At 36.4% G+C, this 23,353-nt stretch overlaps 1 protein-coding gene across 4 annotated transcripts in view; it reads left to right on the forward strand.

Moving 5' to 3' along the window:
• RYR2 (ryanodine receptor 2) overlaps window positions 1-23,353 on the forward strand; it is a 384,235-nt gene that overhangs the window by 80,157 nt on the left and 280,725 nt on the right. For all 4 annotated transcript variants that reach the window (XM_058419591.1, XM_040059776.2, XM_058419590.1 and 1 more), the window contains one exon: window positions 14,317-14,436. In XM_058419591.1, coding sequence (XP_058275574.1) covers window positions 14,317-14,436 — 120 coding nt within the window. The remainder of the gene's footprint in view (window positions 1-14,316; window positions 14,437-23,353) is intronic.

Raw genomic sequence — 23,353 nt, forward strand, 5'->3', positions numbered from 1 at the left:
GTCCCCGTTTCACAAGGTGTCTCGCTTTCTGGCAAACTGATCTCCTGCCATCTGCTGCAAAGGAAGCTGAGTAGTTCTGAGTGACAGATGTAGCTGAGTGAATTTTAGGTGCTTAAAGGGTGGTTCATCCTAGTCTGAAGTGTTTCAAGGGGCTCAGTGAGGCAGATGGACTCAGTAAAGAAGCATATAAGGGCTTGTGGTTCTTAGTCTCTTTGGAACACTGATGATGATCAGCGTAGTTCTGCTGCCATACTTAAAAATTGTTTAAATAAATACTGCAATTACAGGACAAGCATTGAAATATAACTGTGACCCAAAATGAACTTACATGAATGTACTGTGTTCAAGGCAATATGAAAACTTCCATGAAATGTGGGTTATGCCTTTGTTTTAACAGTAAATGTTAAAACATCAGTTGAAATGAATGAATGAAGAAAAATGGTAATGAAAAGTTAAATTCTTGGTAATAAATATGAGTTATTACATTGTATTCTGTGATTTAGACATATCTTACATTAAGAACTAAAATCTAAAAATATTCCAACACAGCTCTTTAGTCCTGTAACATATGAAGAAAAATAGAGGAAAAAATGCCCATGAAAGAAACCATTATACTGAATCCATTCAGTTTCTATTTCTCAGATATCTGATTTACAACTAGTAGTGTGCTTTTTAGCAAGTATGGTGCTTGATAAAGAGCAGCCTGTGAAAAACAGGCTATACATAGAGCCTCATAATGGAAATAAAAATGTTGATTTTTCTATTGTCTTTAGTAGCAATTCTCACATATTCTGGAAGGCCTTCTAGTATATCAGATGCAGCTCCTATGATAACATAATCTGTTTTTTTTGCTGTCCCAGTACTCTTAAAGTACAGTGGAAACAATGACAGAATTTCTTTTTCTAAAGAAAAATGGAAAAAAAATGGAGTTCAGCATATGATCATGAAATCAGTATTTGAGCAATTTTCCTTTCAGCCATTATTAATCTACTTTTAATATTTGTTTGTTTGGGAAAATGTAAGGGTTTTTAAAAAATGTAATGCAGAAACATTATTTCCACTGTATAAACAGACATGGCAAGAATTTGTTGATGTTTGGGTTTTTTGCCCTTTATCCTAGTTGGAAGCATAGTGAAGCATATAATTTATCCCATGTAATGTAAACTATATATATTTATATGTATGAAAGAACAAAATATAAATCCACAAATATAAACTTATGATTTATAGTGTTTAAGTTTGTCCTTGTGCATAATTTTGTGTGTTGAAGCATTAGAAAGTTAGAGTTGAAGTAGCTGAAACCTACTCCTGCTGTTTCAATATTCTTGGTGATAATTTTCCATTTCACTGGCTCGTGTACTGTAGCTGGTAAGTTTGTTCAAGGGAATAAACAGGAATTAAAAATCGAGCTGTCTCTGAATGTTACATTGCAAATTGTACAGAAGCCTGAAAGGTATTTTTGCACCTGCTTAATAACATATTTTTGTGACTCACAGTTCACTGCAGCCTTCTGTCACTGCAGCTGATTAAAATCTGTTAAGAGTTACCTGCTGGCTTGAGAACCTGGTGATAGGAAGCTATTTTCCTATGTGCCTGAAAATTCCTTAATGTTTCTAAGTTAGCAGTCTACAGTGTGTTAGTTCAGTCTTCCAGCTTTTCCATGAATTGTTCAGCTCCACAGGAAGACCATGGACTCAAGATAAATGATTAAGTAACTGCTTTCCCTGAAAACTGGGGCACAGAGAAAAATTCTTTTAGGAACTTTTTTTTTTTTTTTTTTTTACTATTTCGAAAGGCAGGATCAGCAAAGAATGCATGGGAATCTGCTTACTATTCTGTTAATACCTGCACAGAGTCTTTAATAACCAAGTCTTCTACCTGCTTTTATTTCTTACGCGGAAATTATCAATCCTATACTACTGAATATTCTAGTCTTTGTATACTAAAATTATTTTTCAGTTTATAACAAAAAAATGGAAATGGAATGGCAATGCGATTGTTACAAAATATACAGTGTATCCTTCTTTAGAGGAGTCATACTATGATGCTCTCCAGCACTGATTGAATTGTAGCAAGTTACAGCACTTGATAAAGTACAGAGCAATATCCTATGCTCACTAAAATCCATGGCTAGATGGATGATCTGGACCTAAATTCCGCCACAGAAATCTGACCTTTGGCAGACCCTGCCTGTCAGCTTCAGTGTAAAATACAAAATATGCTTGAGGAGGGAATGCTGCAGATAAGACCTGTTCAGGTGTTTCAGTTTTCAGGGTATTGATGCTGGAGATGTGCCATTTCAGGATGCCACAGATCTGCTTCCCCACCCCATCCCTTATTTCACAGCATTTCGGGAGTTGCCAGGTTGCCTATTAATGTCAGAAATAGCAAGCCCAGAGGGTAGCTAGAGCACTCTGCTCCTGTCAAAATATTTTGGGATTTTTTCACACCTTGCCTATTAGATCTTGTTGATACCATGTAGCATCTCTACTACTGTTATTAGGAAAGACTTCTGTCACTTTACAGCCCTTATGCACACTGAGGTTTTTTTACAGTATACAGAGTAAATGGGACATAAATAGTTTAGAGACTGCTTTCTGGGCCAGCTCTTGCCAGGTAAGCTCTGTGATCATGGTCTGTCATGATGTCTCAAATAAAATGAAGAGTTTTTAATTATATTTTTCCTAGGACATATCAGAACAATTTTATGGATTATATTACATTGGTTTGAAACTTAATTTTAAAAACAAAATTTTTTTTTTTTCAAGTTTGTTGTTATTATAAGAGTGAGGTGAAAGAGCTGGCAAGTTAAATAAAATGCTCAATTACTATTGACCAGAACATCTTTCTTGAAGCAGAGTTCACTAAAAACCAGGCTCCAGTGGTGTGGCTTGATATACAACTTGATTAAAGTTGCAAAATAAATATAGCTTAACTACTGTAATTCGAAATTGGGGTAAAGTTAACCAGAACTATCAATATGATCTGAAGTTTCTGGCTGGAAGAATGTTTTCCTGATAATACATTCCTTGTAAAGCTGAATACCATTACTAAGTAGTTCCATTACTGAAAATGCCTGATAATGAAAAAAAGGACCCTCTCAGCCTTGTCTAGCAGGCTTCACATCCTTGGCTATCCCAGTGCTGCTGCCTTGACTGGCAGCTGGTATTATGGGTAGAACATCCTCTCCAAAATATAAATAGTTTTATTTTTGTCACGCAGTATACATATAAACTGTAATATGCTAGGTATGGTGATTTATTTCTAAATGTGGTCAAGATCAGCTGCCTTTGTTTGGCATTTTGTCCTTCTTGTAGTGACATACCTGGTTATGTGGAAAAGCCAACAAAAGTCTCTGCCTTTCTTCCTGCTGCTCAGTGTGGCCAACTGTGTGTGCATCGTTAGAATTGAGGGAGAGGAAATACCAGAGAGGCTTTTGGAACTGAACTTTCAAAGTGGTGGAGTTGGAAGAGTACGCCTGAGAAGGAGAATTTTTATGAGGTATCTGGAAATCCAGAGGCAAATACCTTGGGGGTTTTTTCAGGGATAGATGGATAAGAAGTTAAAAATTAAATTCATAAAGAGAGTTCCATGTTCAGGGGAGGATGGTGGTCTGTACCTGGTGTTCTCCTGCTATATGTAGCTCTGACTTGAATCACTGGGTGTGCTCAAAATCACTAATAACTGCTCTTTCAATATATCAGTCCCCATTTATCCCTCTTTTTCCCTCTACTTCTTGAAAAGAGCAGCAAGATTGCAAAATTTTGCAAAGTATGAGTACTGTTCAAACCTGATGGAAATGGGCAAGAATAAACAGAGGAAGAATATCTCAACTGCAGGCCACAGGCAGCCGTGGAACCAGGCATCTGACCTGTTTGTTCATTGTTGCCTTTTCCCAGGGCCCTGCAGGTAAGGCCACCAAGCTGACTTCCAGCTGCTTTATTGTATTGTATATATTTTCCTATCACTGTGCTTATTCTTCAGGGTCCTTTTTCTGAGTCTTTTTTTAAAGGCTAAACACATACAGCCAATGAGTGTGAAAAAGGTCTTAACCACAAGGGAGTAACTTGACAAATGAGAAATTTGGTGTGAAATGGAAGCTGGGAGTGAAATTCACCTGCCACTTCTGTCAATTGTGTTCTTTCTGTCAGCTGCACTGTCCCTACAAAAGGCATTTATTTCCTGATATCTATGCATTATAGTTTCTTAGACGTAAAGTTTGTAGTGTAGTGCTTTAAGACTGCTGCATTTTTTTAGTTTGTGCCATGCAAAATAGGTACGTTGGGGCAGGTTGAGAAGAGATAAAAGCTGAACAGCAGCTCTCTTCGGAGACAGTGGGTATTGGTCCGTTTTTTGACGGTACAGTCAATTAAGGAAAAAAAATTACAATCTCTTTGGCACTTGATTATATAGTGAAGATGTCTAGAAACTGGGTTTTCAGTTTAATGATTGCTTGGGGTTTCATAATATGGTTCAGCTCCACCTGTGTGATGGCCTTTTTGTAGCATTTTAAGCTAGGCAGAGATTGAATATTGGCAATAGCACTTTTTGACATGTTTGTGGGAAGGTACCGCATCCCATCTTAACGATTTTATTAATGGTCTACAGGAAAGAATGAGGCATAAATCAAAGATGCTCAGAGGGGGAGTTGTGAACAGTAGTCTGAGAGAATTTTTTAAAATGGATTTAGTCTAAGAAGAATTCAGAAAGGTGGCAGACTTCTTACGGAAACAAGGAGGTATCTTATAGTAAATGTGTGAAGTGAAAGGATTAATCTCATAAATTACAGCAGCTTCAGAATGAAAGCAGGGAGAAATATTGACAGGATTACATGGCTGAAACAGATGAAGATGGGAATGAATCTTTCCCCTTGCTCCAAAAATAAACATAGTGACAGGTGAGTGTTTGGGAATTGGAGGGGAAAATCGCATGATTGATTGGGCTGCTGTAAAATACCAGTTTGTCAGAGAACTGAATTGGAGCAATTCAAGAAAAACTGCTGAAAAAAAGATGATGGGAAGAGAAAGTGAACTAGGATGGAATGTGCAGACTCAAGCAGATGGTCATATTACAAACTTAGCTGCCTGAGACTGCTCTCAAGATCCAAGACTGGGAGCTGATGAACCTTTTCTCATGTATTCTTGCGTGAAAGTGATGATTTAGAGGGAGGGGAGGTTTTCACAGTCTGAATTGGAGTGAGAGGACCTTGTTCATGACAGAGGTGTGTTCCCAGAGCCTTCTTGCTCTGGAACTCATTAATATGAATATACAGAAAAAAGTCTGTTTGTTCAGTTTGAGTCTCAGTATTTTGTGACCTTGAACAAATTACTTGCTTTAACAAGTGCCTCTGTTTTCCAGTTGAGATTAATGAGGTATTTCTTAGAAAAGTGTTGTAAAACTAAAATGCTTCAGTGATTATTTTCAGATACAGCATTTTCAGATACTGGCGAGGCTTGGGATTTATTAGCTGTTGAGTGCTGTGGGGCTATTAAGTCCTTTGTTAGATATTTGTTAGAGTCAGTTTGCTACCTTCCTGACTGACTCAGATAATAGAGATAATCTTGTGTTTGCCTGCAGAATCTTTTAGGCACCTTTTCTAGCGTGCTCTCACCTCTGTCTTTACTGCTACTGTTATTCACACCAGGAAAATCGAATATGGCATAGAAATCTCCCATGCTGTAATCACACCTTTGAGTGCAGAATAGACATAGCCTGGAACTAGTGAGTGAGGATGTAATGCAATAGATTTTTATCAAATTCCTAAAATAGGTGGAATTTCATCAGAGATAAATTTGAAATGCTGAAGCTATTAAGCTGAAATCATCTCACCAGCTGTTTGTGTTTAATTTAGTAGCTACACTTCATTGCAGATGTTTTCCACCACTCCTCTGTCACCTGTGTCAGATGCAGAGTTAGCCGTTGCTAACTATGGTAACAGACAAATTTATTATTAGACATTGACAGCTGAACTTGGCATTTTTTTAAAAATTGTAGGACCACAGAAGCTAATTGCTGAGAAATAATAAGATGAACCATCTAATTTGGAAGTATGGTCATTAGCAGACACATTTTTAGGAGAAGTCAATCAAGAGCATGTTAGCTCATGCACATGAATGCTGAAACCAAATTTGAGACTGTTTCATGATGACTCGGTGGAATAAAGAGCTGGAAGAGGAAGCATTTGGATTATATGTATATTGTACATCTGCTTTCAGTGTTGTGTGCAAGTTGCTACCCGCAGAAAGTAGTTTGCTCGAGGAGGCGGCTAGCATGTGCAGCTGAAGGTTACAGTCACCTACAATGCCACAGCAGTGCCCAGCCAGACCAAAGCCAGTGCTATGCTTGTTTTTCCATGGAGCACTTCTCAGCTCACAGAATATGCATTGTTACCTGGTTGTGCTGGAGCTGTACATTCTGTTTGTTTGTTGCTTTCTGATCACACTCTTCATTTCCTTTGGGTGGCTGTGGAACACAGACTGGGATGGGCAGTGTGTCTGAGACACTGCAGTGTTGAAGCACAACTCCTAGATAAAACTCTGCTTTCCCATATAGCGTCACACTATCCATGTGGTATGTAACAAGTTTTTTCCCTTGTATTTAGTTTTTGCTTTCTGACAGGCTCTTTGTACCATTGTTCTTTAGTGAAGGCTTTTTCTGACAAGTGCAGAATAGGAATCTGTGTGACTCAACATAGGTTATTTTCTTCAGGTTTGTTTGGTTGTGGTTTTTTTCTTTTTTTTTCCCCCCCTGCCATGTGTCTTTAGCACCGCAGATTGCCATGACATAGTCACATAGCTGTAATGTTGCAAATTATTTTGATGACTAAGTTAGAACGTTTTGGGGAGGGAGGAGGTAACATGGTTATTGTACTAGCAGACGGCTTCGTACTACTGAATTGAGAACTACCAGCTAATCTGGTCCTTTGGAATTCCATCTGTTCTGCCTGGGGTTTTCTTTCTCAAAGGAGAATTCCATTGGAATAAGGTTGAATTCTTAGGAAATTACTCCTCCTACAGGATAAAACTAAAACATGTGCAAGTAAATATGTTCAGACCATTTAAAATTGTGTGACCAGAAAAGCATCATCTCTCTTCTTCTCAGCCTAAGATAATTCAGCTATGCATGAACCATCCTGAAAGACGTTTTCTTGAGCAGTTTTTGCAGTCTTGTAATGATGAAGCTTCTAAACTGGTCTGTAAAAATGTTTTATTTTCAGAAAACTTTTCCCTGGCTGCCTAATGCTTATTTCGTTAATGCAATGAGGAACAGTATTACTTGTCCTCTATTCCATGTTTTAGTGACAAAAATACCACTATTGCCAGGTTTTCCATAATCTAAGTGGACTGCATCCCAGCACTTTTCCTGGATCTTTCCTGTTTTGCAGTAGGTATCATCAGTCTTTTTACTCTCTGTCCTTCCCTTATTCAAAATGAATGGTCAAAATGGCTGAACTGCACTCTTGCAATGGTGATCTGCAACCAAGGAGATAGTGTGGTTGTGGTTTGAGCTCAGATAGAGTAATCAAAAGTTTCTGGCCTTTTCTTACTTCAGTCACAGTCTTTGTGTTCAGATGTAAGAAGCTCTAAAGTTGTTGTCGTAAAGTGGTATTTAAAATTTGGTAGTTTGTTGAAAGCACTGGCTGATCAGTCAAGAAGAGAATTAACAGTTAAATAATGCAGCTCTCTGAGTGTTCTGTTGTTGTCTTCTGTACGGTTGTCGAAAAGCTATTTAATCTCTGCAGATCATGGTTATTGCGTGTTATGTATGTGGTGTTTCATAAATCTTGTGCATCAAGATTTCCATTTGTTATCTGCAGAGACTTGGAGAAGGAAAAACGTCATCTTAACTTGTTACTTCTTTGTAGCTTTTTACCTTCTAAAGCACAGAAAAAGGCTCTGGGGCAACTAGTAGTAGTAGTTGGGCTTCTGTCAAGACTTCAGGCACATTGTATATGTAACTCAGATGCCTGTCATAAAAAAAGTCTCATCTGATTTTTGATTTTTCTTTTTTTTCACTGGTCAGGTGTCTCGGGTCATTTTAGGGAATTAATTTGTGGACCCTATTATCCTGTTAGCATATGGTTGACTGTAATTATATGAGTCTTGTGCTTGATGACCCACAGGTCCTTCAAATCTTTATTCTACTCTGTAATCTAGTTTTATCTCAACAAGGCAAAGGGACATTGAAGTGAAGTTTATAAGTCAAGAAGTATGCTACAGCTTCTCCAAGCAGAAACAGTTTGTACTGGCTAAGCTTCTATTTGTAAATCTACAAAATGGATTAAAGTGTGCGTGGCACCCATTCCCATTGCATGATTCAGTTGCACCGCTGAACAGTAAATCAGATGCAGTGAAGCAGAACTCTGCCTGTGTGGCATTTGAGGGACCCATTAAAAATTGAGATATTAAAGTTTGTCGTTAGATCCTGATTTATAGCATGTGGAAGTTGAGGAGATATTCCACTGACTGCAAATTTTTCATATAAAATAGCAGTAGGAATTTGAATGTGCAAGCATAACTTATCAAGTTTAATCTTTGAATGTTGAATATTGTAAATGTGACGCTGTTCTCTACGCTGTCTCAGAACTGGTATTGTCAGGGCACAGTAGAAACATACAGTCAGCATTATATCTCTAAGGGAGGTAATTGTGTATAATCAGATTGTGAAGAGCACAGAAAATTATTTAAATTAGTAATAACTCATGTTATTTGTTGCATTCTCTGCAAAGATCTGAAATGTAAAATATAAAAATCATGGAAAATACTTGGAAAAGGTTCCCTGTTTTGGTCATGAAATGGAAAGAAAATACAAATATTATAGTCATGATGTGATGAGTTTAAGCACCTTGGGCTGAAGCACATACAATATTTCTAAATAAATGTATTACTTGTAGTATATTGCTACTTTATTTATCTTCGCCTTTTCTTGCAGAGGATCGTAGCAAGAGTATGCTTGCTTTTCCAATTTTGTTCTTTTCTTGTGTGGTTAAAATAAAACACTTGGATGTAGTAATGGGATAGTTTGTAAAACAGGAGAGCGACATACTGTAGGAAAGTATATTTTGCATTCTCGGAGAATGGAGAAAAAAAAAGATTATTCAATCTTTCTTATCTTTTGGCTCCCCACTAACCCATTACCAGATATGAATGAATTCAGAAGTCATAGAAATATATGAAATGATTAAAAGTTTCAAGGACTACAGTGTGCAGAATAAAAATAAAATAAAACCAAGCATGATGAATATTTAAAAAAAACTCAACCAAACCACCAACTATCAGGTTTCCAGGAAAATGTCACAGCAAGTACTTCACCCTCTAAATCCCAGATACACCCATGTTGAAGAGGTATTGCACTGTAGATGTGCCCACCTGTAGGAATTGCCAGACACTTGTAGTTCTTTAATAGAATTAACATTGAGAAGGTTAAAGATTAGTCAGAACTGACTTTACATGGGAGGTAACAATTTTCAGGGTTTAAAAGGACACAGTAACACTATTACAAGGAAATATATGCATGAATAAATGTGTGAACAATATGACTAAAACATGTCTACATCTCCATACATATGTATGTACATATGTATTTTTGTCCAGTTGTAACTTGAAATTGGTGTTTTTGGAAAAATACACGTAGTCAAAACATCCATGTTGGAACATAACATGCCCAGATCTTGACATAAGAAACTAACCTTTCTTCTTGACTGGGAAATATGTATTTCATATAATCTTAGGAGATCTGAATGTATTTCATAGAGAAGTCAAATAATTGCTGCAAATTAAAGTAAATGCTATTAAGAAGCTTGACAATTTACTGTTTCAGTCATATACCTTGAGAGCAAACCCTTGCTCTTCCCTCATTAATCTGGTCTTTCAGAGTGCAGTTCTAAGGATGCAGTTTGCCAATTTATGGCTATTAATGGCAATATTTTGGTTTTAGGTGTGATTTTTAGCTGTAGAAAATGCTGTAGTGCTGTTAAAGGCAAGTGTTGGTTGTTTTTAGTCACTGGGTCTTCTGCTAAATCATTCAGTAATTTATTTAGTTTCTAAACCAGCAAAACAATAGTAGCAGAAATATCTGGCATTGGAAAAGAGTGCAGGGACTTTTGGTTTGTGCTGCAGCCCTTTCTTCCAAACTGTACTGAAGCTTCTTCAAGACTCTAAGAAATTTTATATAATCTCTATCTGTTGTGGTTGTTTTGAATATGAACTTCAAGGCAAATACTGTTGCTAGTTACTGCAGACTGTAGATACTGCGGTTTATTTTAATGAGATCAAGAATATATTAACTGATTGAATTGAAAATTATTGTGGTACACTATTGTTTATTAAAACTTGTTACCTTGATCTATTACAGAGGCCTATAACTGTAACTTATAAAAGGCCTAGAACTTAAAAAAGACTAGGTTTTCTTCTTTTGGCTGTGCACTTCGTGTTGTCAGTGCAGCTATATACATTCTACATGTCTTAAAACACTGTTTGTCCAAGAGCTTATATTCCATGTGGATAAAAAGTTTGTACAAGTGATTACGTTTTAGCATTAAAACCCGTGCTTGAAGTTGGAACTTGAACTCTCAAAAGTTTGTCTGTGTTTAGTTGACTGTGATATCAAATAATTCAATATTTGCAGACATGTTTAAAAGGCACTAATATTCTTGTCAGGAACTTTACATTGCCTCTATACCCCTCTGAATTTTCAGTCATGTATGAAGAGAGTTGATGTATTTGCTTAACTTTTGAAGGCTAGAGTTACAGCTGTTTGAGCTATAAATTACATTGATCAGTTCTAATCTGACAGGAAAAGTTATGATGATCTAATATCAGAAGATAATAGGAGGGAATAAACCAGTTTGAGGCATCTCATAATTCAAGATATAAGAACATCTGAAAGGTATTTTTCTTTAATAGACATTTAGTATGATGCCTATGTTAGTGTTCTTCACACAAGAGCAAAGTGACCTTCAGTGAAGGTCTCTTTGGTAGTGTGTCTTCAGATAAGGAAATTATGCATTTTTAGCTCTCCTGATACTGGAACTGTATATCATTTGCTGATTTGAAAACAGGTTTAGAAGAACATTGCTGTGATGTTTACCCACTTAGCAGTCGGCTTTAAAGAATTGTAATGGAATAATGTATCTATATATAATTTTGCAACACAATTAAGTTGAAAATCTGTAAGAATCTTCTGAAAACATAAGTCAGTGTTTGAAGACTGAATCTAATGTGGAGCCTATATTAGACAATTATATAATGATGGGCACAGAAATGCAAAGTAACCTAGAATGCTGTGTGTGTGACACTCATTATCTGTAATTACCTTTCACATGATCTGACAATGGCATCACATCTTACTTAACCTTATGTGCCAGTTGTTTCAACACTGCCTGGGCTAGAACAGTAAGTTCTGCAACACTGTGACTCCGTGGCCTGAATTAAGAGAGCGTTCCTTGTGCCCATCTCCATAGAAAACAAAGAAAATATTTACAGAGTTGAAACTTGATTTATTTTAATGAACATGTCCTGCCAACCTGGAAACAGACTTTGGAAAAGGATATGTGACGATGTTTCATTTTCATGAACTTGTAAGCATTTATTAATAAAATGTCTTTTTTTGTTTGCCAAATACGTAACAAAATAATCCATGTAGCCTGTACACTGCGTAGGGAAAGAAGGGGAAAATGTTTGCAAAATGAATTGAGTAAGTTTGTGTGTCAGGAAATTTAATAGTTGCTGTATTCCTGTTCTTAATCCTCCAACAGTCAGCATCTATGTTATACGTGTGTGCTTGGTAATTGAGCTTAATTGGTTTGCAAGGAAGGGTAAGATACATTAGATCATTAACTAAAATTAAGTATGTCAGGGACTTGCCCCAAACCAACTTATATTTTTGCTGCTGTCAGCATAGAATAATTTTTGTAGATGTATAGAACACTTTTTTCTCTAAAAACCAAGCATACAATGATAGAAGATGTGGCAGTACAAAAAAACCCTGGTAGTTTACTTCAGTAGAAAGTAGCGTTATTATGTTGTTTGCTTCTGTCTGTGGAGGTAGGATGTTAGGATCTTCTTTAGCAACCCTTTTTGGAAACAGCTCTAACACAGTGGTGACAGGGTTATTGAAATTTCCATTCTGCTTGGGTGGTTACTTCAGGAAGAAGGGCTAGGAAGAGAAAGAAGAAGCAGGACGTATTTATATAGCTTCTGTCTAACACCACTGTTTTTAACTTGGAAAGAAACTTTATTTGAATCAAGTGTAGTTAAGATTAGGAGATAGTAATGTAGCGCTTGAAAAATAAATGCAACACCACTTGCTCCGCCCCTCTTCCCCCAATGCTCTGGGTTTTTATAGGTGATGTTACTTTTACAAATAGTACACAGCAATGCTGTTAGGTCTCTATGTGTGTTCTTTTCCATCCTTGATACTGGCATTCAGGGATTTTTCTTTGTTAGCTATGATTTTCCAGTGTGAACTTCACCAGTACCATATGCATCTATTACGTTTTTTGGATTTAATGCCTGACTGGAAGCAGTTATTACTTTTTGCCTCTAAAATTGACTGTGAGTTGCAGCTTGGGCACTGTTGCTGGTATACAAGGAAAATTGCTTTACTTACACTTACTTCTTCCATATGGGGACAATTAAAAAAGGGTAACAGGAATTTAATTTTTTAGTGTCCGATTAAATCCTATGTAAGCTCCTGTTCTTTTCAGATTGAGATACACTTTAATTTAGTCTAGTTTAATCATTTGAGTGAAGTAAATAGAACTAAATGAAAACTAGCTTAATTCAGGATGAGTCTTTATGGGTGGCTTCAAGTTACTCAGTTCCATTTAAATTTAGGAGCTTATTTAATTTGATGAACTTTTCTGAATGTCCCTCTATAGCAAGCTGTCTATGAGAAACTCCTTTTTGGTAAACATTCCTGTTTTAATGCATGCATTTTTGTAGTCTCAGCCTGTTCTGCTTCCAGTTACATGCTTCATCCTGTAGTTCATTTAAATAAAATTTATCAAATTTTATTTACAGTGTTAAAAATGGTCTCTTCATAATCATTAACTTGTTATCGGAAACTCATAAATTAATTGGCAGAATGCATACGGAGCTTTAGTTTTTCTATTCTAAAATGGAAAAGTCTTACCTAGAAAATAGACTCATTGCCACAAATTTTTCTTTCTTTAACTTGAACCATATTTCTACAGAGAATCTCCAGCTGCTGATCGTGTTACTTAAAAGAACTGTGATCTAAATAAGGGTCTGCCTCTGTTTTTTGGGGCTTGTTGATAAGATCTTTAACTATTACTATGTGGAATTAGTCCTGTAAAATTTTATTTAATACATACTAAGGACTAAGGAATTTTGCTTTCCTGTGTGCAAGATATCATTGGTTTCTCCTAGATTGTCCTTTTTCTGAAATACTGAGCAGAACTATGGGACTGCTGTCTCGATAACTCATTTTGCCTTTTAATTTTGAGTATTTCCTGCCTCTCTTTATATGCTTGCACATTAGGATAAGCACAGAACACTTAATTGGCAAGTTCATAAAAGTCTTATTAAACTCAGCATATATAAGATAGTGGTAGTACTTTCTCTGATAAGCTTCAGCACTCTGCTTAGTCATCATTCCTTTATTACCTTCTATCACAAAGTCTTCCTCACTCGCAAGTCTCAGCAAGTCACCACGCCTCTTCCTGTTTAGAAACTGTGGAGTAGTTCTCTCCACAGCTTTTACAAGGAGCAGCAGTGAGTAGGCACTAGCTTTTTGGAAGAAAAATCCTTTATTTGCACATTATACTGTTCCACTTACTTCAAAACCAGTGAGTTATGAACTACATATACAAAATTATTCTGAAGATAGGAAAAATATTTTTCTTTTGTTTACTTATTTCTTTGCAACCTTCTAAGCAAGCTGTACTAGCTAGAATATGTGCAGTATATACACAAACAATTTAATTCAAATGTATATGGTACCCATCAATTAAGTGATTTTAAGCTTTTCTGCTTCTTTGCATTGCATGACTGACCTATGAAAGAAAAACTAATTCCTGTGTACTTTGTGTGTAGGTAAAATAAAACTCCTTCTCTGACTTTATTACCAGGACAGGCAAACAGAAACTGCACATATGCAGTAATTATAATTATTTTAATTGATTTGCCCACAGTTACAAATCAAAATAAAAAAATATGCTGTGGTTTGATTCTGCTTGCATTCAGGGACAACAGTTCATGCATTTATCAATGATTTTTTTAAAAGCTTCCTTAGGTTTTGTTGGGTCAGAAACATAACCCTCGTTCTCTTTTTGCCTTTTTTTTTTTTTCGTAGGATGATGAAGTGGTTCTGCAGTGCACTGCAACTGTTCACAAGGAGCAACAGAAACTGTGTCTTGCTGCAGAAGGATTTGGCAACAGGCTTTGCTTTTTGGAATCCACATCTAACTCTAAGGTACCACTGAGTGTTTTAATTGTCATATCATGTAATGAGGAAAAGATAGTTGTAACATTGCTTACTTTGATGTAATTTACACAAATCTGTCAAGGAGAAGGGGAAAATCAAATCTGTCAATAATATTAGGAATGTTTAATGCCCATTCAAAGTTTAATTGTTCCTTTGGCTGGACTCTTGTGTGGTATTTTCTGTTTTGGGTTTATTTAATACTAGTTAGCTGCAGAAGTCCACCCCAAATAATATGCTTGCTATTTTGCTAGTATGCACTCATTTGTAGTAAGCCACACTGCAACTCAAAGACAAGTTGATTGGTCTGATTCTAACCCCACAGAAAAGAGAGAAATTATTGTATTTGTGGTAAGTTTTTATTCTTTGGCATTAATATTGAAATGATTATTACTTTGAGACCTGATTCCATATCTGATAGTGCAAGTATCAAAATTACTTCATCTAACACATTTTATCTAAGCCTCCTCTAACTCTGGTACATATGCAGCAGATAGAGTAATTTGAAAAAAATAACTTTGCTGTTTATTGCAAAGAAGAGATTTTGTTTCACAATCATATATGCTCAAATAAATGTTATGAAGACAAAAATGGGCCTCCTGAGGGCAGAACTGGTTTTGTGGACAAAGTAATGGATATACTTGGACACTTTATTCATGGGAAGGGAAGAACATTGTTTAACATATTTGCTTTTTCTTTAGTAAAATATAAATATTCAATAAGAAAATAAAATCAAGGTACAGCATCTGGAAAGACGTCTTGAAAGATTTAGAACAAAAAATGATGGTTATCTTGCCAGCTTTCATAACATCACTTTGATTTTTCTCTGATACTTCACAGAATAATGCTTCATTTTCTGTCTCATCATTTTGAATGTATTATTCATAATAATAAATTTTTCACTAGGATATTAATGATTCATTATAATAGCAGTGATCTTGATGAAGTAATTCAAGCTGCTCTGTTTTAAATAAATCTTTTTAACAATAAAAATGTGCTAGGGTAGAAGTGGTTGTAGTGCTAGTTGCCTGTGAGGCCTGAAAGATCTATTTAATGAATTTGTTATCATTCAGTAAGTTTGGATATTAAAGCTGCAGTCTCTCCCCATATAAAACTCCTGAATATTCCTGTCTTTAAGGAATACGGTGTAGATTTCGTATCAGTTTTGTGTGCTGGTTTGCTGATGCTGCTTTTTCTCCTTGTTTTATGAAACAATCTATATTCTGCTCATTCTTCATGATCTTGGGGGTTAAAAAAAGCAAACAAAAGAAATCCCATGTAGCTCATCTGTGTTTTAATTTTCAAGGGCTGACAGTTGCTAGGATGAACTCATCTGAAGTCATTTGTAGATATAAATACTGAGCGAGCCATAAAATTATCACATCCTTAAAGTTGACTATAAATAAGAATGAATAAAAATGTTTTTATTCCTCATGTCTGTATCCATAGCATGTTACTATTGCATTATATAAGGAGGAACATAGGAAATATTCAAAGAGGTATATGATAATTTGAAAAGAAGTTCCAACAGAGGTCTTGAGCCTGTTAAAAATTCTATGCATGTCTTAGAGGCTGTTTTCCAGTTAGAGTGGGATTTTGATGCACTTCAGTGCAAATAGTAGTGTGGGATCTGATTTACAGGTAGGGATCAAGGATGGAATGCAAACCCAAGCACCAGTAATAGGCCAAACACGAGTAATAAACTTCAGCTATCATCCTGGATTTTTGAGAATGTTTTTCTCCAATATCTTTTAGGATGTGGATCCTAGTGATGTAGCTGACATTTTATTAGCACAACTTCTTCGTGTGCACTTCCCTGCCCCAGGATCACAAAATAATTCACACTACTTGATGGTCAAATTGAAGATATATCTTGATAGAATAATTTTGTAACTGCTGACTATTAATATTTATCTCTGTACAGCAGTAACACTGGGAGATAAGGCAAGAGATGCATGTAGAGGCAAAGTAAAACAAGGAGTTCATACACCTGTTCCCATGAGCAGGCTGGTGTTCATCCTGAGGACAGCAAGGCTTCATCATGCATCATGGTGACTTGCAAAGACAAATGCTGTCATTCTGATCACCCCCTGCTTCCTTTTTCATCCCCCCTGCTCTATATGCTGAGCATGAGGTGTCATATGGTCTGGAATATCCCTTGGGCTTGTTGGAGTCAGTTGTCCTGGCTGTGTCCCCTTACAACTCCTTGTCACCTCCATTGTGCTTGCTGGTAGAGGGAGCTGAGGACCAAAAAAGGTCTTGACTTAATGCAAGACTGCAAATCGCTCAAATTGACCCCCTATCTTGAAGAGCAAAATAACAGATGAGCAACACATCAGGTCTAAATTATTTGTAATTTTATTAATAGGCGACACAGGTTTTCCCAAGATAAATGCATTACTACCTCATCTGTAGAGGTGTAGTAGCTCTGAGTCGTTAAAAACCAATATAATCACAGACAAAGATCCTCTGACAAATTAAAGTTAGAAAGTAGTATGTTTATTCACCAGTGGGGGGCATGGGAGTCATCTCTGAAAAGCATGGCTGCCCCAAACAAGGCTCTTTGCTCTCTATTTATTTTCCAAGATCTTGCATAGAATACATATGCACAACCCCAGCACCTCCCATCCCTGCTCCATATTAAAATGAGGCTCTCAGTCCTTCACGCGTGCGCAGTTCTTCTCTTGAATTGGGTCGGTGGTCTCGAATTGGGTCAGTTGTCTCAGAGGATGAAGTCAGGAGAGTCTTCATCAGGTCTCTGTGACCCTTTGGCAAGGTCCAAGGTTCCCTTCTTTGTGATTGATTGATAATAAGTCCAGATGCTGGCCATTGTTCTTACTAGTTTCAATCTGTTCTTACTCCACTTTTTCTATAAACAAACTCATAACAGTTAGCTCTAGCTTAGGCATCTAATAATCATTAACCTACCATTTACTGATTTAACTTACATCTTGTTCAATATAAATTGCTTCTAACCTTTAGCTAAAATCTTAATTCTTTAAAATCATGATTCAGCTCAATACAAATATTTTTATTTCAATTTCTACTAATTTCAAAGCAAATCTGTCCTAAAACAGATTTTGATCTAGCAATAGGTTGCAAGTGTCAAGTGTATAACATTAGATTTATATACCTTCAAAAATTTTTAGCATTGAAAAAGTTTCAGCAACAAGAATAACAAAACCTAAACATGTGCTGAAGACAAAATTTAAAATGCTTAGTTTCCTTATCTCGTGCAATTATTTCTTCAGCAAGTTTTTTCAAATCCAAAGCAAGAATATTTTTTCGTAAGAAAATAAGGGCTGGCTGTCAGAAAAAAGGCAAAAGCCTCATTGTCATGGTTTAACCCCACCCAGCAGCCAAGCTGCGCACCGTTACTTGCACATTCCCCTGGTGGAATCAGGGGGAGAATCAGAAGGATAAAAGTGAAAAAGCAGGAAAGGCCTTGGCTCTGTGCAAGCCTGCAGGAGAAGGGAATACAGGTGACTTTGTCCCTGATAGGTAACAGCTGTGTTAATTAACCAATACAGCCTTGCCCCTGATGTGTTACAGCTATGGCCAATAAAGGTGAGTGTGGTAAAAGGGAGTGACTCAGCTGCTGAAGGAAATCAGGAGGTTCCATGAATGTGAGGATCTTGAAGAAGAAGAATCCTGGAGAGAGAGAGAGAATCTCTGCTGTGAGGTCAGTCTGGGTCTGCCATTAGAGCCTGTTGTTGGAAACTGCAGACACAGTCTAGCTAGGTGAAAGCCTGCAGTCAGTCTGCACACTAAAACATGCAGTCAGAGTTTAGCAGGAAATAGCCAAAAGTTATTTTCCTTGCAAGGGAAACCTACAGTAGGAACTTGCTGCAGCCTGAGTCAGTGAATAGTTGGAGTCAGAATGGCTGAGCTGTAAAGAGGAATAAACCAGGACCCTTTTCATGCTGTGATAAACAAGAAGTCTGTGTCTTGGCTAATTTCTGCCCTTGAACCAGAGGGCTGCTGCAACACAAGCTCTGTTCAGCAATAACAAAAACATGTTGATATTATCAAGCCTGTGTTCAGCACAGATCCAAAACACAGCCCCGTACCAGCCACTGGGGAAAAAAAAATTAACTCTACTCCAGGCAAAACTAGCAGACCTGTAAACTTCCTTTGTGGCAATTGTCTATAGGTAGTTTTGTTTCATCACTTTTTGCTGTACTTTTAAATTTACTCCGTGTGTGGAAGACCATCCCTTTTATTAAAACCAAAGTTAAGATTAATTAATGTATCTCAATATTTTTGAGATCTGTTTCTTTACATTTGAATGCTAGTTGTTACTTTATATAAACAGATTGGTGATAGAAGGATGTCCATTAATTAAAAGATTGTTGTCTGTTAGTGAAGTAATCTTTCCTTAGACTTAAATAATGCATGAATTGCTGAAAAGCAAATAAGGTGGAGCTGTGTTTTAACAGCTTCTGAAAACTATTCCTATCCATAGTGCAGAATGAAAAATACTCAGCTCTGGCTCAGTCACAAAGGTGGTCTTGATCTCTTGTGAATTACTGCACAGCACAACACTGAAATGTGAGTTATGCTTTCCTAAATGGCATAAAGGTTTGGGTTTTTCCCTGTTTTTATGGCAGGTGGTAAACTCATATTAGTTTCATTATGCCCTGAGGTATGGACCTACTTTACATCATAAAAAAGTACTGATAAAAGCTATGCGTGGTTTTTTTTGCCCCTCTTGAAGTCTCTGTAATTTGGACTTGAGAGAGGGGAGGATAACATAATGAGGATTATTGAAGGTCTAAAAAGGCCTTCCAAGGTGTTTTTTCTTCAAGAAGGCAGTGGAGTGTGTGAGCCTGTGATTTGATCTCATTACATATAATTTACATTGTTGTGAGCAGAGTCCAGAGACTGATAATAATTCTGTTTGTAAAGTTAAGCAGATGTTTCACATGGAAGTAAGATTTTGATAACTTATTTTCCATTTTGCTTTTGAAGGGTCTCTCCTGTGTCAGAGCAGAAGGATTCTTCAGATTTGGTGCTGGACTGGTGTAGGCCAGTTGGCTGGAAATTCTGACTCCATTATCCAGAGTATGTCAGTGATGCTCTGTTGTTTATTGGTCCTTAGATGCTACTGTTGTGTACAGGGGTAGAAAATAAAGCCTGATGGTACGACTGACATACTGTTTCTTGTGCTGACACATAATTTTTTATCTTTGCCCTTTTTTTGCTCAGATGAATTGGCAGGAGCTGGACAGGTAGCTATGATTAAAGAGAAGAGGGGACTGGAGAAGATTAGACCTGGCACAGACAAGGCTACATGGAAGTGTGATTCTTTAGTATTTATGTAAGCTGTTTCCATTCCAGCAGTCAAATTCTGTATGGATATGTCTGGAGAAGGGTGTCATCCTGAGTGGTAGGACATTGGCCTGAACTCCTGTACCCTGATTGCCTCTGGGAGAGAAGCTCTTTTCTGTGTTTGCCTTCCAGAGTGTAAGATCTGAAGTCAAGGGTTGCATTCTTTTTTTGTCTTTTATAGCAAACATATTCTCAGTGGCCAAGACAAATAATCTGTCTCCAGAGAGACTGAGTGTGAAACTCTCTGACAGCTGAGAAACAGGGTCTGCCTTGTGCACCAGTTTTGATTGTGTAAATCCAAATAGATAAAAAATCATGTGGTGTCCATTAACATATGGATGCAACTGGATGCTTTTTGAGCAGATACTGACAAAATGAAATAGTGAGTTTTAAAAAAATTGATTGACTCTTGAGAAATTAAATCAGTGTTGTCTGCTTGTGTTTACATTGAGTCCTTCTGTGAATTTGCCATTTAGCAAGGTGGTTGGTTGGATTTTTTTTTTATGAAATTGCTGTGGTTCATTTCTGTACACATATTCCCACTTCATCCTTTTAAAATAAGTGAAATTTTTTGTCAGAGCTTTGTAGCTGTACCACCAGGCCCATTTTAATTGCTTTTGTGTCATGTTGCCAAAATGAATATTCCCATTTAATGGTAAAGATGGCACTTAATCTTATGTAATCTTATATTCAGAGGAGTCCATTTAGCAGACTTTGAGTAAAACTGTTGATTTCAATAATTTAAATGAAGAGAATTTATGACTACTTGCACATTACTTGGCCTACTTGACATACATAAATTAGACATAGGTAGATGAAGTCTTCATAGGTGTAGATCAGACAGGATTTTGTTCAATGAGTCATTCTTTCCCAGTGAAATGCTCTGCAGGAGTACTGTAAATTAGAACAATGTGCTCTGCAACACTGTATGTAGTTTTATGCAACATAGGGTTTACAATTTTTTAAAATATTATCTTCATTATTTATGTATATGCAATTCAGTTTTTACTTCTTGTAAATATTGTATAAATTTTGAGCCTAAATGCAGATTGGTAGTTATATCGATCAGACTTGATTGTGATCCTTACACTTAGTCCCAAAAAGCAATATAAATATTTCTTGAGATGGAAAGTGAATAATTTAAAATGAATATGAAACATTTGGACTATGAAAAACACTGTCAGATCTCCATGGCTGTAAAGCAGCAACAGAAATATGGCTGTATATCAGCTGAAAATTGTGGGCATTGTTACTAGGCGTAACAGTACAGTTTAGCATGCTGGTACTGTCGCCTGCAACTCAGGTAGCTTTTAAAAAGGAAGCAAAATGTGTGATGGCAAGCAGGTCACCACAGACTAAATAGCATAATAATAATAGATCGAATCTGTGAAACCTTACTGTTTTCATTATGTTTCGTTGAAGGAGATATTTGAAGTTTTAAATTCACACAGGAATTGATTATTTCTGATCTTAAAGAAATCTTTTTTTTATCAAATCTATTTTTGCAAGAGATACATATTGAGCTTTGTCCTAATAAGGCATTGTTTGCTATGCAATATGAATTTAAAGCTCTTCCTATCTTCAAACTGTACATTCATGAATGGGAAAGTTTCTTTTTAAGTCACTCTCACTTAATATTTTAAAAAGTTAGACATTACTATAGGCCAGTTCTCTGGTTTTGGGGATAACCCTGAGTGCTTAATACTAGTTATTTAGAACCTATGGAGTTTTATTGTAAGACTTTAAATATATTGTGTACTTGGGATTTTCTTCTTAAAATGTATTTTAGAAATATGTAACACTGTAATCGATACAGCACCTGGGAAAAAGCTTCCAAAGGAAATTGCTGAATTCCTAAATATGCTGGTAGAGTTCATGACATGTAACCTGAACGTATAGTGACAAAAGCTGAAGGATAGAATCAGACTAATTTTGTAGGTCAGTTTAGTTGATGGTAATTCTCCAGTTGACGGTACTGAATGAAAGAATGGTACATATGATATCTATGCGTGCATCATGTCTGCTGTCAACTAAATAACGCAAGAAAAATTTCAAAATCTCATTTTTTTAATATTAATGAGTTGTTTCATGCTATTAGTGATATAGGCCATCCATTCAAGAAACTTAACCCAAAGTTATATAATTTATGAAGTTTAATAAAGAAAACATGAGTTGTAATTTCTCCAGTAAAATATATGGTTTGCAGCTTTCTTTGTTATCTGAACGTATGTTAAAAACAAACCCTAAATGTTTACAAACCCATATATGTAGCCGTTTCGGGTGTTTTTTCTTGCTTGTTTGTGTAGGGTTTTTTGTTTTGTGTTTTTTTGTGGTGCTTGTTTCTTTGTTTGCATTTGCTTGGATTTTTTTTTTTTGTAGAACAGATGTAGGAACTCCACTTCTGGTCCAAAATAAGTGAAGAAAACCTGAAAAATCTCATTAAATCGCTTTCCTTTATAAATATCCCAGTAACTGTTTAGGCATCTCATTACTTAAAGATTAAAATGTAAAAAGAAATAGACATTATGCAGAAAAATTTTGTCTGTCACAGCTGTAACACTGTGGTTCAGTAAAGTCAGATATGTGGTGTACAGTCCTGTAATTGATTTGGTAAGTTCCTAGAGGCTTCTAAAAACCTGCCAGTTTACTGTGACTTATTTTCTAAGTACTAACATTTTTAGTATAGTTCTTAGTAAAAAGGAAAGTTGCTATCATTGCCTGTTGGATTTGCCTATTTGCATTTTGAACAGTCTGTTCAAAGCAGTGCCCTTATCCATGGACGCAGTTGATGGGTTTTGGAAGTTGGGTTTATCTTTTTCCCCATTCAGCATACAAGTCTTGTGACTCCTTCATAATCTTGAGACTATGTGTTAAGGACTGCAAACAGATTGACTTGTCTTCACCAAATGCACTAACTGTAATAAAATACAATAAGAAAGTGCTTGAAAGATAAGTAAGTGATATATAGAGGAAATACAAATTATTTTGAGGTAGGAATTCTTATTTGGATACATTTGTGTCTGATGCAAGTTAGAGCTGCTGGCTTTTCAGTGCAAGCACAACCCCAGAAGCTTCAGGCTTGCTGCCTTACCCTGGGAAACTGAACATCACAAGGTTACACAGTTGGCATGTTCTGCCAAAGACCCTGGAGCTCAGCATTTTAAATATTTTCTCTGAAGGGTTTGGAGTGAAATGTACTTCATTAGTACATGCAGAGTAGTTACAAAGCAGTCATTTGAATTTTAATTAGATTGATATGTAGCTGCATGTCTGAAAACCTGAAAAAACATTAATAAATCTGTGTTTCAAGCTAAGAACACATAAAAGTATAAATGCTTATTTTATTTCTTTTAGATGGATGTTTGTCTAAAACAGCAGTTTAAAATTCGCTTCATACCCTTTCTTAGCGCTTCAAGTCATGGTATTATTACTTTGTACTCAGTATTTTTAAGAACTGTTAGGCTGAATCTGGTTCAGAGACTCCTATGAATAAACCTAGCCCAATGGGCACTCAGAAATTAGGGCAAAGAAATGTTGCCTATTAATGAGTGAATCTGTATTTATTTGAGGTATCTGA

Source organism: Hirundo rustica, chromosome 3 (assembly GCF_015227805.2).
Source record: "Hirundo rustica isolate bHirRus1 chromosome 3, bHirRus1.pri.v3, whole genome shotgun sequence".
In the NCBI taxonomy this organism is placed as follows: Eukaryota; Metazoa; Chordata; class Aves; order Passeriformes; family Hirundinidae; genus Hirundo; species Hirundo rustica.